This window comes from Peromyscus maniculatus, chromosome 2 (genome assembly GCF_049852395.1).
Source record: "Peromyscus maniculatus bairdii isolate BWxNUB_F1_BW_parent chromosome 2, HU_Pman_BW_mat_3.1, whole genome shotgun sequence".
NCBI classification, from domain to species: Eukaryota; Metazoa; Chordata; class Mammalia; order Rodentia; family Cricetidae; genus Peromyscus; species Peromyscus maniculatus.
Genome location: NC_134853.1, coordinates 138654695 through 138674114, shown reverse-complemented (window position 1 = coordinate 138674114; position 19420 = coordinate 138654695). Strand labels below are relative to the sequence as shown.

The following is a 19420-nucleotide window of genomic DNA, read 5'->3' as shown; positions in this document are numbered from 1 at the left end:
CCTTTAATCCTAGCATTCCAGAGATAGAAATCCCTCTGGATCTCTGTGAGTTCAAGGCCACATTGGAAATAACCAAGCATGGTGACACACGCCTTTAATCCCAGAAAGCCAGCCTTTAATCCCGGGGAGTGGTGGTAGAAAGCAGAAAGATATATAAAGCGTGAGGACCAGAAACTAGAAGCATTTTGTCTGGTTAAGCATGTGGCTGGTTAAGCTTCAGGCTTTCGAGCAGCAGTTCAGCTGAGAGCCATTGGGATGAGGACACAGAAGCTTCCAGTCTGAGGAAACAAGACCAGCTGAGGAATTGGCAAGGTGAGATAGCTGTGGCTTGTTCTGTCTCTCTGATCTACCAGCATTGACCCCAATAACTGGCTTCAGGTTTGATTTTATTAATAAGAACTTTTAAGACTCCTGCTACAGTTCCTGTCTGCCTAAGTCCCCACAGCAACAGGGAGCTAGGACGCAGCGGCCACTTCAGTCTCCGCCAGCATCTTCAGAACCTTCCTGGATGCAGCAGGTTTCCTAGCGCTACCCCACCCCATTCAGTTCGTCCACTCAGCCCTGGGAATGCCCCCCTGAGAGAAGAAATCCCGGAGTCCATCACACAACCGGCCTGGCGGTGTTATAGATGGAAAGCTTGCCCTGGAGGTGGCGGGCGAGACATAGTTGAACTGAACTGCTAGAGGCTTTGCTATCTCTGTATAGGCAGCTTCTCTGGGGAAGCTTACCTTTGCCGTCTCCAACATCAGATAGTAAAGTATGCTCAGGGTCTTCAGGACAAGGACGGTTTTTTGGGGTGTTTTGCTGGAAGTAGATTCTCGGATGCTCAAGATTGAAGTTAGGATCCGAATGGCTTCTGCTTCCTGTGCTTCATCTGCATTGGAAGAGGAGGGAAGGCACACAGACCTCAGAGGGTGGTGGGGGGTCGGGGGTGGAGGAGCTCAGTGGCTTAGAGGCTTAGTGGGTAAGAAAGCTTGCTGGGTAAGCGCAAGGTCTTGAGTTCAGAGCTAGGCAGTCAGGTAAAAACCAGGTATGGCTATTTGGCTTGTACCCGGTGGCTGGGCAGGAACAGAAACAGGCCTGCTGGAGCTGTCTACATGGGGCATGCTGCATTTGTGTATACACACACACACACACACACACACACACACACACGCAGGCACGCACCCCTGCCCTTGTCCTAGACACTCCGCTGTGGCCTGCTGCAGCCTCCTCACGGGGTTCCAGGAGTCAGGGAGGTAGGACAGCGTGTACAGCTCTCCAGCTCATCTAGCAGGTCAGTATCGGAGTGACCACAGCCCCCAGAGCTGCTAAGGTTTCTATTGCAGAGGCTGACATCTCCGAAAGGCAGACTCCTTGGGACCCACTCAAACACCGCCCCACTTGCAGCTGCCAAGGTCAAAGACAGCTGACCTACAACAGCCTGACTGTCCCCACTGGGTCTGCTTATTTTTTTGCTTTGTTTGTTTTATTGAAATGCTATTAGACTTGCTATGTAGCCCAGGCTGGCCTTGAACTTCCATCCCCCTGCTTCTACCTCTAAGTGCTGGGATAATGGAAGATCCATAATCCTAAAAACCTTCCCAGAGGTTTATGTTCCTGTGTGGATTATTATGGGCCTGCCCTTAAGAGCATATATTTAAGGGACACGATTAAAGAAAAAGGCAAAAGGACATACCCATGATGCCAAGCATGGCTCCCATGCATGGCTGTGTTTCTACTATAATGCGAACTGCGTTCCTGATGAGAAAACTGAATGAAGTTACCAAACGTCTAAGCTTTATCTCACAATCTTGCCTCCAAAGTCACCCTTCCCGTGCCGCCCACCGGTCTGTAGTCCTCTTCTGGTACTCCTGTCAGGGTTTGTGTTTGCAGAATGTCCTTTTGCTGCTGCAGATGGGCTCTGTGTCACTTGCCCTGGGGGTGGCTTTTGAGTGGGAACTAGATCTCCCATCTCTTTACCCTCTCGGAGGGCATGGCCCCATACAGCGCTAACCAATATGCAGCCCTTTGCAGGCCTGAGGATGGAGATGGATCAAGTCTCGCCCAGGAGGACAGGGTATCAGGAGGGGTCAACAAGGCAACGTCTGCACAGAACGTCCCTGGGCTTATGGACCACGGAGGCACAACAGAGAAGAAACAGATGCTAGGTAGAAACCACCAGGGTCTAATGGGGGCCCCCGTTTTCTCTAAGTCTGCCCTTCTCAGCCTCCTGAGGATTGTGTGGGAGGGCGGGAGGCTGAACTTTTTCTGATACTGGTCCAAGCTCTTTGAGCCCATTTTTCTCTCCAGCTGCAGAATGAGGAAGGGGGCACCGATGGACACCGATGGGCACCGATGGGCTCTGTGAGAACACACAGAGGCCTGAGCGTTGGGGGGGAAGCCACTGTGCCACTTGCTAGCAGACCTGCCACTTACCCAGGCCGGTGTCATTCACAAACTGCTTGCCCAGTAAGTCAGTTTGTTGGGAGCGAGCCCGTAAGAGGGTCTGATAGTGACCATTCAAATACGTATGCCAGATCTCCGAGACCTGTTGGGAGAGCAGGGCGATCAGACCAGCAGCAGGTCAGGGCCAGCCACGGGCCAGCCAGGCTGGGAACCTGCTGCTCAAGGCCAGGTTTCCTGAGTCTGGAAGCCCTCACTGTGCATGGGAGCAGAGGGACCCCCAGGAGTCCAGACAGGCCTGGTGCAAGTGTGTAAGACAAGAGCTGGGCAGGCTCATCAGGGCAGCCTGCCAGGGTCTCGGGTCAACGGCTACCATTCGGAAGCACATACGTACTACTTCCATTTACGTGTGAATAAACTCCGGCTTAGAAAAGTTACCAACACACTTAACTTTTGGAAATAGCCGACAAATAGCATAGCCTGGCTCCATACCCAGGTCTGACTGACTCCAAAATTCACTAGGTTCAGGTACACCAAAATGCTTCCCCCCTACCCCCCAAGACAGGGTTTCTCTGTGTCCTGGCTTTCCTGGAACTCGCTCTGTAGACCAGGCTGGCCTTGAACTCAGAGATCCCATTGCCTCTGTCTCCCATGTGCTGGGAATAAAGGTGTGCACCACCATTGCCTGGCCCAAAAAAACTTTTTTCTAAGAAATGGTTCTAAAATAGAAATCCAGAGTCACAGTATGCTAGCCTATACCACAGCTGCTACCTGAGTGAGGGATTCCTGGATGGATGACCGGCGTTTTCACATACTGGGAAGTTTTTACACGAAGAGTTGGGAGGCAGGGGAGTGGCTCAGTGGACAGAAGCGCTTGCTGTGCACATGTGAGGACCTGAGTTCGGATCCCAGCCCCCCAATGAACACAGGACATGCACCGGGTGGTGGCGGGACATGCCTGGGTGCCACAACACACACGTGGAGGTCAGAGGACAACTTTTCGGAGGCGGTCCTCTCCTTTCCCCATGTGGGTCCTGGATCAAACTCAGGGAAGTTCCTTCCTTCCATACGACTGCCTCACTGGCTGTGTGACAGGGCGTGATGGAGCCTGCCATAAGCTCTGCCTCTCTGTGAATCGCTCTGCAGGTGCTAAGGATCAGCCATTTTAGCACTAGAGAAAGGGGAAAGTGGAGGACTCGGAGGGTTAGGCTGTATAAGCTGATGCAAGCTCACCTTTGTGTACAATGTGTCTGCCAGCTCTATTTTATTAAGACCATGGAAGATATTGGCCAGGTGGAAGTAGCCTCCTGAGGTCCTGATGTCTTCTGTTCCAAATGCGCAACTGGCAAAATAAATCTATTGTTGGAGGAAGAGAAAGGGCGCTTGAGTTCCCCCGGAAGACCAAGCGAACAATGGAGGGCTTGTGTCCAGAACACAGAAAAAGACTTTTCCTACAGCCTGATGTGGAAATGGACTAGGGACCTGAGAAGACGTTCCTCCCAAAGATAACATGCATGGCTAATAAGCATGTGACAAATACTCCAACTGCCAGTCAGTCAAGAAATGCAGACAAAATCACAGTCTTACCTCTCCTCATAGCCAGGATGATGGCTCTCTTCAAAGAGAAACCGGCAAGCCTGGCGAGGAAATAAAAGCCCCAGACACGGCTAAGAGGGATGGAGAATGAATGGTGCAGCCTCTGGGCAGTGGCCAGGCGGATCTTCAAAAGACTGACTATGGAGCTGCTGTGGGGCCCAGGTATTCCTCCTCTGGGTACCTTCCCAAGAGAAATGCGCTTGTGTGTCCACAGAGAGACTGGTTCACAAACATCTGTCACAGTCATTCATAACAGCCCCAGAGCAGAAACACCCATCATCTCAAGAGTGGATAAATAACCTGTGGCCCAGACCGAGTGGACAGGTCCTTGACAATAGAAGGGACCAGTTGCTGATCATACAGCAACATGAATGGACTCCAAATGCTATGCAAAGTGAGAGGAATCAGACAGATTCTCCCTTTATAAATAAAGAGTCTGTGGAGGGCTGGAGAGATGGCTCAGAGGTTAAGAGTACTGGCTGCTCTTTAAAAGGTCCTGAGTTCAATTCCTAGCAACCACATGGTGGCTCACAACTGTCTATATTTAGATCTGGTGCCCTCTTCTGGAATGCAGACAGAACACTGTATACATAATAAATAAATAAATCTTTAAAAAAAAAAAAAAAAAGAGTCTGTGGAGATGGAGACTGGCCACCTGGGCTGGGATTTGAATGGGAAATGAGCGCAGATGGAGACCAGGGGTTTCTTTGGAGATGGAAATGTTCCAAAACTCAATTGTGCTCCTGGTTGTGCGGCTCTGTAAATGCACTAAAACTTACTGACGTGCACACATGAAGACAGATGTTTCTGTAGTTTGTATCCATGAAGTGTGTTTAGGGGGCGAACATCTGGGTGTGATATCAAAATCTGTAATCCCAGCACTCAGGAGGCTGAAGCAGGAGGATAGTGAGTTCAAGATCAACCTGAAGTATATAATAAGACCTTGTCTCAAAAAAATATATCTAGAGACAGGTGTGGCACGTACCTTTAATCCCAGCACTTGGGAGGCAGAAGCAGGTGGACTTCTATGAGTTTGAGGTCAGCTGGTATACATAGTGAGACCCTGTCCAAAAGAAATACAAACAAAAAAACAAGTGTGTGTGTGTGTGTGTGTGTGTGTGTGTGTGTGTGTGTGTGTGTGTAGATAGATGCATAGACAGATACACAGATAGATAGATAAAGGATTTAGTCCAGTGGTCTCCAGTGCTGAAGTGTGTGTGTGTAGATAGATAAGATTGATAGATGGATGGATAGATAGATAGATAGATAGACAGACAGATAGCTTAAGGTTGAAGATTTAGTCCAGTGGTCCCCAGTGCTGAAGTGTGTATGTGTGTGTCTGTCTGTCTGTCTCTGTGTATGTCTGTCTGTGTGTGTGTGTGTGTGTGTGTGTGTGTGTGTGTGTGTGTGTGTAGATAGATGCATAGACAGATACACAGATAGATAGATAAAGGATTTAGTCCCCCACTGTATCTCCCAGCCTCCTCTCCCCAACTGTGCCTCCCACTCTTTAATCCCTAGCAAAGTCACACAGCAGTGGCATCCAGGATGACCATGGAGGGCAGCCTCCCAGGGCAGAGAGTTGCAGAGAGAGTGGCCTGGAGGTTCAGGGAACAGTCTAAGGCGAGTGCAGAGGCAGGCAACCAAGGGGAAGGGCGTGTGCGTGGAGGAGAGGTGAGTGGAGACACTACAGAAAGACCCCGCGGAGGTGACAGGATGACCCAACCTGGAATTCAGGTGCAGGAACTCTGTCTGATATTTTCCTCTCCAAAAATTCCGAGGAACCCCCAACTTGAGAAGCACAGCTCATCACTCCTCCTGTCTAACATTTGCACAGTTTTATAGATTGTAAGTACTTCCTTATAGATCCAGCTCATTTAAATTTAATAACCACAGGCTGAAGAAGCGATGTCCATATTATTTTAACAGAGAGCCACAGAGTCCAGTGCGTACAGTCTTTTATAATGAATCTCGGCAGTGCACTGATGTGGTTGTGTCTTACACGTGAAAGAAAGGTTAACTATTTGTCACAGAACCAGCAGAGCTGGGAACAGAAGCACAGCCCTTGTCCTAGCCAGGGTGCTGCTCGCTTCAGACAACTGAGGGATGGGGAAGGTGGGGCCTGGCCGCATTTGCACAGCCAGGAAGTAGAAGGGTTTGAACCCGGGTCATTAGAACTGAGTTCTTGCTGCGACTCCCGAATGGTCAGTAAGTCTTAGAGAAATGCTCGGTTAAAGAAACCCTGAACAGAAGTGTCCTTGGAAGTACCCAGGGGTTTAAGTGAGCTCACTCACATCATTAGCCAGATGGTACCGGGCTTCCTCGTGGTTGTCCTTGGCGATGTAGAGAAGGCCCAGGTTCCGATGCAGTAAAGAGTGTGTGGCATTACTACAGTCAGTTGACTTGAGGACTGTCCACCGGGCTTGGGATAGATATTCTTCAGCCTGCACTATCCGGCCCAGACCTGCCAAAAATCAGTTATAAAAGATGTTATAAGCCAGGCAGGGTGGTGCATGCCTTTAATTCCAGCACTCAGGAGGCAGAGGCAGGAGGATCTTCATGACTGTGAGGCCAACCTGGTCTACATAGAGATATTCTATCTCAAAAACCACCAAATAAATAAATAGGTTATAATTCAGTTTTTAAATAAAGAATATACAATGAAATATGAGTTATCATACATTCATTTATTCATTGATACAAATATTTATTGGTGCTGCAAACTGCTCATGAATGTTCATAGCAATCTATTCATAACAAATGTTCATCAGCTGATAAGCATATCCTTACCCATGAGTGAACTGTGACTAATCATAAAAAGAATATGGCCTGGATCCCTGCTACAGAGTGGATGGCTTGAAAACAGCATGCTAAGTGAAAGAAGCCAGGCACCGAAAGCCACATATGGTCAGAGTCCATTTATGTGAAATGCCCAGAAGAGGCACATGCACAGAGACACAGGAGTTAGTAGTGGCTGGGGGTGGGAGAATCAGGGAGAGGAAAAAGTGGGGATGTCTAATGACGGGTAACTACTAACAATTACATGGATTTTTAGAGGTGACAGAATGTTCTGTAATTAAATAGAGTGAGTTATACAACCTTTTAAATATATTAGATTGTACCTCAAAGGGGTGAATTTATAGATTGTGAATTCTTTCTATACACACACACTAGACCTTTAAATTTTTATTTATTTATTTACTTGGTAATTTTTTGTTTTGTTTTGTTTTAGGTAGGGTCTCTGTAGCTCTGGTCTTGAACTCTATATAGACCAGATCTCTATAGCCATCCTCTTGCCTCTGCCTCCTGAGTGCTGGGAAATAAAGGTGCGCACCATCATGCCAGCTTTATACCAGGCTTTTAAAAATACTTATTTTTAGGGCTGGGTGGTGGAGGTGCATGTCTTTAATCCCAACATCAGGAGGCAGTGGCAGGTGGATCCGAGTTCAAGGCCAGCCTGGTCTACAGAGTGAGTTCCAGGACAGCCAGGGCTACACAGAGAAATCTTGTCTCGAAAAAGAAACAACAGAAAAGTTCCCAAGGCCAAGTGCAACTGCATCCAAACAAACATCAGTCCTGAAGGGAAAGGCATGCTTGGGAGAATGCACCAGGGGCCAGAGGTTCAGAGACAGGGCACGGTAAGGCCGGCACGGGGGCCCCAGCCCACGGGTTCTTCGTCAGAGCTCACACTGTGCCCCATGAGTGGCCAGTGCAGGCATGCTGCCGGGGTGGGGAGTGGAGGTGTGAAGAAGTGAGACTCTCCTGAAGGGTGACTTCACAACATAAGGGATGGAAGAAGAGACCAGCGGCATTTGTCTGGAGAGTGAGACAAAGGCTGACATGGATTAGTGGCAAACCTAGACACATTACATCATAGGGGGAGGTTCTGCAGGCCTTAGTGATGAAAGCCAAGGAAGACAGAAGGAGCAGTCACGTCGAAGGTACTCAGGGGAAGGAAAGGGAGCAGCCTTTCCCAAGGATGTGGCTGCCCCACACCAGCCAGCCCGTCTGAACCTGTGACAAGTCTACCAGCAATTCCAGGAAACAGTTACCAGAGGAGGAGACTGTTGTCTTTTTATGTAATTGTTGCTGCTTTTTAAGCCACAGCTGTCCGAATCAGCAACTGCAACTCGGCTGCTACCAGCCAGCGGTTAGGCCTCAAGGGCTGCAGCCGGAGGGAATTCCGTTCCTTCAGGCACCGACTCTTTCGAAGCTACAAAAGGAACTTAACTAAATCTCTGTCCTTCTGAAGGACTCAAGATTCAAAGGCTGAGATGGAATTCTGCTCCTCAGAGAGGCCGAATAGCAAGCAGCTCACCTCCTCTCCTTGCTCCAGTCTCCCCAAAGCCCTCATGCTTCTCCCAGCCCCTCTTTATAAACTCTTCTCACCTGGCTCCTCCCTACCACTTCCTGTCAGCTAGTTGATGAGACAGCCTCCTGACCGCAGGTGAATTTTATTTAATCAAACACATCTCTGTATCTTTTTTTTGTGTTTGTTTGTTTTTCGAGACAGGGTTTCTCTGTGTAGTTTTGGTGCCTGCCCTGGATATCACTCTGTAGACCAGGCTGGCCTCAAACTCACAGAGATCCACCTGCCTCTGCCTTCCAAGTGCTGAGATTAAAGGTGTGTGCTACCACCGCCTGGCACATCTTTGTTTCATTAAACAAATGTTCCAGAGCATAAACAAAAGTAACACACCTTAAAATAATAATATTCTACAACAGGAAACTTCCTTCAAGTGAGGTATTCTCACCTGACTTCCTGAATCTCCATCACTGTGCTCGATGTTGAGTGCACACCCAACTAAGCGTGGTCACTGACTGCAAAGGAACCTTCTGTCCAGGAGGGTAAGGTCCACAACAAACCAACCATGAAGGGCTTTGAAGGAAATGACCACCTTCACCACGACAGCAGGAAGAGCCTAGACTGGATGACTAGGACCTCTCTGTAAGAAGGATAGTTGAGCAGATGCCTGTGGGTTGGACAGAAACCAGCAGTGTGGAAAAGGAGAAAAGTCTCCAGCCTCGAGGTCAAGAGCCCCACCAACTACGAAAAGACAAAGACGTGAGGCTCCCTCCTGTGTCACGGCTTCAACAGAACACGAAACGCCCTCCTAAAACGCCCTCCTCGGGCTCATACCTTGTCACCTGGTCCCCAGCTGCACACTCTTAGTGGTTTCTTTGGGAGGAGAGTGGACACTGGACAAGTGTCCTTGAGAGTCAGCCCGGTCAGTCCCTCCCTCTCTCTGCATTTTGTCTACCATGAGGAAAACTGCTCCGCTCTGCCCTGCCCTCCCCATTGCAATGGACTGAACCCTGTGAGACCATGAGCCCAAACTAGTACCTTCCCTTGTTGTCTATGCAAACTAGTCCTTCCCCTCTTATTGTCTATACAAACTAGTCCTTCTCCCCTTGTTGTCTATGCAAACTAGTCTTTCCCCTTTATTGACTATACAAACTAGTCCTCTCCCCCGGTTGTCTATGCAAACTAGTCCTTCCCCCCTTGTTGTCTATGCAAACTAGTCCTTTCCCCTTGTCTGTGCAAACTAGTCCTTTCCCCTTGTTGTCTATGCAAACTAGTCCTTTCCCTTATTGTCCATGCAAACTAGTCCTTCCCCCCTTGTCTATGCAAACTAGTCCTTCCCCCCTTGTTGTCTATGCAAACTAGTCCTTCCCTTCCTTATTGTCCATGCAAACTAGTCCTTCCCCCCTTGTTGTCTATGCAAACTAGTCCTTCCCCCCTTGTCTATGCAAACTAGTCCTTCCCCCCTTGTTGTCTATGCAAACTAGTCCTTCCCCCCTGGTTGTCTATGCAGGTGTGACGCTCACACTGCTGTGTAGTGCTGAGAAGAAGCAGGGGACAGCGAGGTGCCTCCGTTCTCTTTGAACTATTACTGCTAATGCCATTCCTCGTTAATTCAAACTTCCAAGTTTTGGTAAAAGAAAGACAGGAAAAGAGAGAGAAAAGGGAAAGAAGAAAAGGTGACTGTCTGCTAAGTTTCTACTCCAGGCCGAGGAGTCTCTAGAAAGAAAAGCGTGTGAAAGGAATGTGACTTATTTTAACTTTCCAAAAGTTTGGCAGGGTTGTGCCTCGAGGATCTGGCCCTGAGTTGAAACCTTCCATTTCAACAGCACCTTGAACTTTCAAAGCACTTTCATGATCATTCCTTCCAGCTTAATTCCCAGAGCCACCCTAGGAAGAGGTACTCAGACTCAACAGAGGCTTTCACAGGGCCATGAGGGACCAGGGCAGTGTTGTTCGAGCAACCGCTCTGCTCTGTGCTGTGCTGGGTGTGATAACCTCATGGGAGGATGGAGCTGGTTCTCCTGAGTCTAGGAGGAGAGAGGAAGGAATCTCACCAAAAATCTATAACTAACAATGGAGTGAGTGCTCAGGACAAAAGGAAGACATTTCTTTTTTTTTTTTGTTTTTTTTTTTTTTTGTTTTTGTTTTTTTTTTTTGTTTTGTTTTGTTTTGTTTTTTCGAGACAGGGTTTCTCTGCGTAGTTTTGCGCCTTTCCTGGAGCTCACTTGGTAGCCCAGGCTGGCCTCGAACTCACAGCGATCCGCCTGGCTCTGCCTCCCGAGTGCTGGGATTAAAGGCGTGCGCCACCACCGCCCGGCTAGGAAGACATTTCTAAGTGATCAGATTAAGAAAGAGACCCATGGAGAGTGAGTTAGCTCAACAGGTAAGGCACAGCCCTGAGCCAGACAGCCCGAGTTCTATTACCATATATGTTTGTTTATGCTGTGGAATATTTGTTTAATGATGCAAAGATGTGTTGCGTTCTTTTATGCTACATGTGTTTAACTCTGTGAAGCTGTGTTACTCTGCCTGTCGAAAATACCTTTGGTCCAAAAGCTGAATGGCCAATAGCTAGGCAGGAAATGGATAGGCAGGGGCTGCCAGGCAAAGAGAATAAATAGGAGAAAAAGAAAAGAAGGAGAAGTGAGAGAAGAGAGAGGACTCCAGGGGCCAGCCACCCAGCTACACAGCAAGCCACAGACTAAAAAGATATGTAGAATAGAGAAAGATAAAAGCCTAGAAGCAAAAGGTAGATGAGATAATTTAAGAAAAGCTTACTAGAAACAAGCCAAGCTAAGGCCAGGCATTTATAAGTAAGAATAAGTCTTCATATATTTATTTGGGAAATAGGTGGCAGGCCCCCAAAGAGTAAAGAGTTAAGAACAAAACCAAACTAACTATAGGAAGGCTTCCAGACCAGAGAATAGAAATCTTGACCTGAGACTGAGCGACAACAAGGAACTAGTTAGGTGGAAGAGAGGGAAGGAGACATGGAGGAAATAGTTAGAGACTTCTAGAATAAGAGTACCCCCAAGGACTTGAGAGAAGGTCTCTGTAACTAGAAGAGAGAAAAGAACAGGAGAGAGCCAGTCATTCAGGGCAGACTGCTGTGGGAGTTTGTCTTCTTGGACATGTAATGGGATCACATTGTCTGGTGAAGTTGAATGTAGCTGAAAGTTTTCCTGGTCCAGTAGCCACTCACACCCAAATGAAAACCACAGAGGCTTATATTATTTACAAATGATATGGCCTAATGGCTCAGGCTTCTCACTAGCTGACTCTTACATCTTAAATTAACCCATTTCTATAACTCTATACTTTGCCACGTGGCTTGTGGCTTTCAGGTATTTTACATCTTCCTTCTCCTGGCAGCAGCTAGCAGCATCTCCTCTGTTCTCCTTTCTCTTCCTGTCTATCTGTTTGGATTTTCCACCTGCCTCTAAGCTGCCTTGCCATAGGTCAAACAGTTTTATTAGTTATAACTGTTTTTTTATTTTTATTAGACCAAAAAAGGGGGGGAAATATGGTGATATTTTATTTGTACTGAAATGTGGTGATATTTTATTTATGATTTAATAAAGCTTGCCTGGAGATCAGGGGAAAAGGCCAGCCATTTTAAGTAAACAAGAAGTCAGGCAGCACTTGCCCTTAATTCGATCACTTATCAGGTGGGGTCTCTGTGTGTTCAAGGCCATACTAGGGAACAGAGCCAAGATGGGGTGACACATGCCTTTAATCCCAGTACCAACCATAGAGACCTGGAGGTCTGCACAGACAGACAGTGACAAAGAAGTGAGGTAGCTGGGCTGAGATAGCCAATGAGAGGGCAGAACAGCAAGGCAATAAAGGTGTAGGTAAGACAGGAAGTAGCTTGCATTTGGAAGCTGCCGAGTTGGTGAGGTAAGGTTGGCTCGTGGCTTTCCCTATTTCCTTAATCTCCAGGCAAGCTTTATAAAAGCACAAATAAAATATCACCACAGTTGAGACTGAAGAAAAGCCACAGAAGACATGGAAATAGCAGTGAGTGAGCAGGTGGGAGATGGTGGGGCTTCAGCTTAAATGGCTTTCTCAAAGCCCCCCGTCAGTGCCAGAGTGCATGGTCTGGGCTGTATTTCCTGGCCTGGTCCTCTTTCTACTGTCTAGAATGCTATGTCAGCCCTCAGCAGGTAAGGTGGGCATTGCTACAGGTACAAAGCCTGGATGGTACAGGGGGCCAGAGCCCAAAAGACTAAGGACATGCATGCAGGAGAGTCAGCCCCCCCCCCCCCCCCCCCCCCGAGGAAGGAGGCAGAGCCCACACAGGCAGGGGAAGGCATCTTTGTTGGTGGCGGAGCTTGGACTGGAGAAAAAGGATGAGTTAGGTCCTGGAAGCCCATTATCTATACAAACACCTCAATGACTGTGGACGCCAACATCCATCCTCACTGCCAGAGAAGGGACTGCAAACTGCAGATGCGTGATGCATGCTGCCCAGGGTCTGGGTGTGCTGGCACAGACCCATGTCACGTATGTGTGAGAAACATTAAATGTTAGCCTTGTCAGGCAAACACTATAAACCTTAGTTTATGACAAGGAATTCAAATCGTTTGATCTCCCCCACATAAAGGTGAACCTTTATGGAAGTGTTTACATCCCCCTGACCCAGTTAGACTTTCCTTTCCACAAAGGCCCTGCTGTATCCTTGGAATTTCAGTGACTTAAATGGCCCACCCCTTCCCACTCTCCTTTATTTCCTTTTAAAACTAGCCAATTGCAGAAGACTGAAGTCGGACCCCAGCCAATGAGGAAAAGACACAATCACCACCTGCGCTAGAATAAAAAATGAGTGAACTTCTTGTGGCTGTGGGCTTGCTCGCCAGGTTTGGATCTTAGACACCCTTTTTATAAAAAGAATTTATCTCGCTGGCTACTTTCGCCTTGTTCATAATTTCCTTCTGTGTGATGCTGAGATTGTTTCTAACGTAGATGTCGTGTGTAGACACACACAACACAGTATTGTGTTTACACATCCATTTCTAATTCTCTACACTGATCAGTCCTGGCAGAGGCAAGACCCCTGCAGCAGTAAGTCTAGGAACAGCTTTTAGTGTCCAGATTCGTTTTCTATGAAGAAATGAAAGGGTGGGCATCCAGCAGATAATGCGTCAGAAAACAGGAAATCAAAAAAAAAAAAAATTGGAGATGTTTCAAAGAGCAAGGAGATGCAAAGCGGGCCTGAGTGAGAGCAGCCACTGGCCAAATCAGGGGCAGTTTGAACACGGGAATAATAGTAACAACTGTGGTGGGTTAAAACCCGGTGAATAAAACGGGGAAACAGGAATCACAATAAACGGCTATAAATGAATGAATACATTAAGAGTTTGGTAAAGAATAGGATGTTTATATGACTCCAAAGTACCACTTTATAAACCAAAACTAGAATTACAGTGATTCGTGATAGAGAAGCGTGGCCAGCCCTACTGTAGTAAAGGTATGGCAGTGAGCATTTGGGAACACATGTCTATTGAGAGCCGCTGGTAGTGAAAGTCCATGAAAGTATACAACAGTGACAACTAGTGTTCAGAAGGTCAACCTATCAGAACTAAGGGTTCTGTTAGAGGAAACCATCACACAAGGTGTTATGGGATTACTGCCTTTTGAACGAACTGGCTGGCTGTTGTTGTAAACTTCTGGTGCAGTAACATCTATGATTCTCCCCATTTACCGTGCATCTCCATGTTACGTGTACATGTACTCTCATGATTGCATCTCAATCTTGGGCACAACTTTCCCTATACATTTAGGGTAATTGGACAACTGCCCCAGCTGTGTTTACCTTTCATTAACATATATCTGGCTAGGGCCATTCTCCGGACAAAAGTATTTCAGCAAAGATACCTTTTTCCAAGGACAAAACTGCACATAGATAAACATTAGCTCATCTCACTCACAGATAGAGAAAAGAACCACTAACAATTAAATCCTCAACCCCTTACCTTCACCCCGGGTTATTTACACAAGACCCTAACTTAAGAGATTTACTGCTCACATTCCTGGGATGATGTTTTAGCCATTTGCTAGATACTGAGTTAAGGCAGTTACTTCCCACTGACCCAAGGAGATTGCCTCCAGGCCAGGCAGGCAACAGGTGCCAAGCTTCTTTCTTGTGCAAATTAAGTTTTTATTCCTCCTCAGCCAGGTGCTATTCCTAGATTTTCTGCTCAGCAATTACTCTGAGTGAAAGTGCTTTTACTAACCAAATACTACAAGCTCTGACAGAGGTTGCTTAGCCACCTAGCATATGTCCCCCTCCCTATCAGAAAACAGCTGCAGCTGGGATGAGCGGGAAACGTGGTGCTAAAGACAGTTTACTTTCTTGTGACTTACTGACCCCTAACATTTTACCTAGCCATTTCTATATTATAGTTTGAGCACATAAATTCCCTAATTGGTCTTAGCCTTTAGTTGACCCTACCAGAGAACTCCCCTTTAGTCACCCCCCTTTTGAGTTGTAATTGGAAGCTGACAATTAATTGCTTTATGTGTGGGTCCTTATCACCTCTCTGAGACCCTGAAAACTTCAAGCCTCACATTGCTTTACAAAAGAATTACTGTGTGGGTATATATGCTGCTTCTCGGAGAGCACTGGTAGAATAGAATTGATGGAGAAGAACAAAGATGAGGACAGAGATGGAAAGAACTAGGTAGAATGATGAGAGAACAGCAAAAGGAACTGAGAGCAGGAGGGACCAAGAGGAGCTAAGTAAGAGAGCAGAAAAGAAACTGTGTAGATGGAATCGCCATAGAAGAATAAAGTGAACAGTCTAAAGAACTCAGTGTGCTTAGATTTACTGACTATCCCTCAGATTAGAATCCTCAGCTGGTTGGTAGACTCTTCCGCGGACCCTGGGAGCAAGCAATATAGGCTGGACCTATTATTGCTTGTGTTACATGTCCTACTTGGTGGAAGGAGGGGCTGCCTGATTCTAGACGTGCAAATAAACCCAATTAAGATCATTAAACTTAGGCAGAGCTGGGCTGCATAGCATCCAGACACTGTAGCTGAGGATGGTCTTGAACTTCTACCTTCCTGCCTCTACTCTAGACTTTACTTCTGTATTTTCCATCTAATACCTTCTGATCACTGTTGCCTATGAGTAAGCTTCAGTAGTGGAAAAGTTGCGTCCGTTTATCAGATGGGTTGAGAACACACTATCATTTTGTGACATGCCTGTCCCAAATCCATACCTCAATACAGTCACAAGGGAACAGCAGACAAATACAACTGAGGGGTGCTTTATACAACGACTGGCATAGCTGAAGAGTTGGCTCAACAGTTAAGAGCACAGACTGCTCTTCCAGAGGTCCTAGGTTCAATTCCCAACACCTACATCGCAGCTCACAGCTGTGTGTACCTCTAATTCCTAGGGATCTGGCACCCTCTTCTTGACTTCTCAGGTACTAGGAACAGATGTGGTGTACAAACATACATGAAGGCGAAACACCCATATGCATGAAATAATACAACTTTTTAAATTAGCCAATCATCTCTGATGTTGTGGGATAATCTTTTTGTATACTGTAAAGATGTGTCTCTGCCTAAGATGCCTTCTGATTGGTTTAATAAAAAACTGAATGGCCAATAGCTAGGCAGGAGAGAATAGGCGGGACTTCTAGGGAGAGAGCTCTGGGAAGAAGGGAGACAAAGATGCCTGTGAGTCACTGAAGACTCACTGCATACGGTACAGAGGAGAGGTAATCGAGCCACATGGCAGAATGCAGGTTAACAAAAACAGGTTACATTAGAATAGCCAAGGCCAAGCTTTCATAATTCATAAGTCTCCATGTTGTTATTTGCAGGCTGGTGGTCCTGATGAGACAATACAACTCCACTCAGAAAGTATCAAGGTCAAAAAAGCTGAGGAAAAGCAGAGAAATGTTTCAAAGTGAAGATTTAGCATAAGGCAACAAGAGAGAAAATGTGTCTGACTTGTGACTCCTGGGGCTGCAAACACATTGTTGGAGAAGCCTGAATGAGTTCTTAGAAGGTGAAGAGCTTTATGGGAAATGCACACCAGAGAGCTCCAGACACAGGGACCCCCTGCATTACAGTAAGCAGCATGATCGCATGGCTTGGGTGGGCTCTGATATTACACCAACAAGCTAGGTGTGTGCTTTCCAGTTGAGCTACAGTACTAGCCTGAAAAATGTTATTCAAAATGATGGCTATTAAGATGTCTATGGTGCCTAAAACGCTGTAGGTGCTCAAGAATGTAAATTCCTCTCAGAATGCTGATCTCCTATAGCAACCCACAGGCACGTGTCTGCTAAGGTCGGCTCTCACTTTAATGCTAGTGGGTTCCTCTGTCTCTGAACTTTGACCCCAGGGAACAAGGGTAGCTTCTACATTTCAGCTGGATTAACAAAATTCTGTCTTCTAGGAACTGGCAAAGGAAATGAGATGCTAATCCACTTCTGCTTCTCAACTTGAATCTAGAGGACATGCAGATTTAACTAGATCTGATATCTGAGGGGAACTGTCTCCTGCAGTGAGCAAAGAATGTTAAAATTTAGTTTGCAGGGCCAGGCGGTGGTGGCACACGCCTTTAATCCCAGCATTTGGGAGGCAGAGCTGCTGTGGGATGGTCTGTATGTCAAATTGCTCTGATTGGTCAATAAATAAAACACTGATTGGTCAGTGGCCAGGCAGAAAGTAGGTGGGACAAGGAGAGAGGAGAATTCTGGGAAGCAGAAGGCTGAGGCAGAGAGACACTGCCAGCTGCCGCCATGACCAGCAGCATGTGAAGACACCGGTAAGCCACCAGCCATGTGGCAAGGTATAGATTTATGGAAATGGATTAATTTAAGCTATAAGAACAGTTAGCAAGAAGCCTGCCATGGCCATACAGTTTGTAAGCAATATAAGTCTCTGTGTTTACTTGGTTGGGTCTGAGCGGCTGTGGGACTGGCAGGTGACAAAGATTTGTCCTGACTGTGGGCCAGGTAGGAAAACTCTAGCTACACAGAGCCAGGTGGATCTCTGTGAGTTCGAGGCCAGCCTGGTCTACAGCACAAGCTCCAGGACAGGCCCCAAAACTACACAGAGAAACCCTGTCTAAAAAACACCAAAAACAAACAAACAAACAAAACCAAAAAAAACACCAAACAACAAAAATTTAGTCTGCAGTAGGCAAACTGAATCAGATACCTACAGAGGGGCAGAGACAAGAAAGAAGGCTGGAAGTAGCTGAGTTGATAGGGTATTGGCCTAGCATGCATGAAGCCCTGGGTTCGATCCCCCACAACACATGGGAATGTAGTGTTGGCCTGAAATCTCAGCACTGAAGGGTGGTGGAGGCAGGAAGATTAGAATTTCAAAGTCACCCCTTAAGCTACCTAGTGAGTTTGAGGACAGCCTGAGTTTCATAAAGGATCCTTAAAAGACAGAGAAGAGATGGGGTTGGGGATTTAGCTCAGTGGTAGAGCGCTTGCCTAGCAAGCCCAAGGCCCTGGGTTTAGTCCTCAGCTCCAAAAAAGAGAAAAAGAGAGAGAGAAAAAGAGAGGGAGAGAGGGAGAGGGGGAGAGGGAGAGAGAGAGAGAGAGAGAGAGAGAGAGAGAGAGAGAGAGAGAGAGAGAGAGAGAGAGAGAAGAAGAAGAAGAAGAAGAAGAAGAAGAGAGAGAGCTTGGAGAAAACCAATGTCCTATAGCAGTCGGCCCTTTAACTCCTTCCACCACTCCAGCAGTCTAATCGATTTCTTCCCTTTGCCCAGGCCAACTTGAGCGGATTTTTATATATATATATACAGTGTTTCTTTGTATAGCCCTGCCTGTCCTGGAACTAGTCCCCATAGACCAGGCTGACCTCGAACTTACAGAGATCCGCCTGCCTCTGCCTCCTGAGTGCTAGGATTAAAGGTGTGTGCCACCACCTCCCAGCTGTTTTCGTTTTTTGAGACAGCGTCTCTCTTATGTAGAGTCCTAGCTGTCCTGGAACTTGCTGTATAGACTAGGGTGGCCTCCTGCCTCTGCCTCCCCAGGGCTAGGATTAAAGGCGAACGCCACCAAGCCCAGCTTGAGTGGATTTTTGTCAGCTGTGGCCATTGCTTTCCCCCTCCTTTTGCCAGACCTCATACCAAAAAGGGAGTCCTGCCCCTGTCAGGAATCAATACAGAACTTCAACAGGCTCCAGGGGTCTCCAGTCAGCCCCACTCACCAAGGCTGGCCTCGGCCAGGAGCAGGTAAGCAGGCACCAACTCCACTGAGCTCAGGCCGTGCACACTCATGCGGAATCGAAGGGAGTGCAGAGCCGCAGGGACAGCGTCTTCGTGTTTTCCTTCAAAAAGATATTTCTGGGCGACGGTATAGCAGAATTCAATCAAGTGCTTCTGTGGAAGGTGGGAACAGACGCTGTGAGACAGTCTCGGGGAAAAGGCACAGGTGGAAACACCCACAGGTAATGTCAACGCCTGGCTGAAGGCACTTGGTGAGATTCAGGGCTGGGGTGGATAAAAATGCAAACTTGGGGCCCGAAGTCCAAGGTCCAGGAGCAGGTATCTCATTTCAGTTCAGAATTTGGCAGACAGGTGGCTCTAGCATTCCTGTAGTTCTTGTTTGTAGCATCCCTTTCCATCATTGCTTTTTATTTCTAGGGTTTGGTACCTGCTAGCCAAGCCCCTACCAACTGATGTACATCACTGGCCTTATCCTTCCAGTTCTAGTAAAACTTTAATTTAGCAAAGCTCTAGATGACACAGGACAATCTAAAACTTTCTGTCTACTGAAAGACTGTAAGCACTGGAGGACTGAGACCACTGCTTCAAAATCTTCTAGACATAACAGGGACACTGCACCCACGAACTCTCAACAATATGGTTGTTCATGCAAGACCAGACCAGCCATGGATGGGGGACATTTAATAAGAGCTAGAGGTAGTCAGTGGCTGCTGAGGGAGAATCCGTTTTCTTCAGGGATGAGCCATCTGAAGGCTTCCCAATCCTAAGGGGTCAGGTCCCCAATCATGTACATACAGGCAACACTACAGGATACACACACACACACACACACACACACACACACACACACACACACACACACACGCACACGCCGTTACAGGAGAGGGGTCGGGGAACACGGGAGGCATTGGAAGAGAACAGG

At 47.2% G+C, this 19420-nt stretch overlaps 1 protein-coding gene across 4 annotated transcripts in view; it reads right to left on the bottom strand.

Annotated features, from left to right (window-relative positions):
* The window catches only part of Zmynd12 (zinc finger MYND-type containing 12), a 33962-nt gene that overhangs the window by 2602 nt on the left and 11940 nt on the right, over window positions 1–19420 (bottom strand). For all 4 annotated transcript variants that reach the window (XM_076564944.1, XM_042271789.2, XM_042271793.2 and 1 more), the window contains 5 exons: window positions 18480–18651; window positions 6276–6445; window positions 3619–3741; window positions 2419–2530; window positions 729–874 (listed from right to left, as the gene is read on the bottom strand). In XM_076564944.1, the coding sequence (XP_076421059.1) occupies window positions 729–874; window positions 2419–2530; window positions 3619–3741; window positions 6276–6445; window positions 18480–18651 (723 nt within the window). The remainder of the gene's footprint in view (window positions 1–728; window positions 875–2418; window positions 2531–3618; window positions 3742–6275; window positions 6446–18479; window positions 18652–19420) is intronic.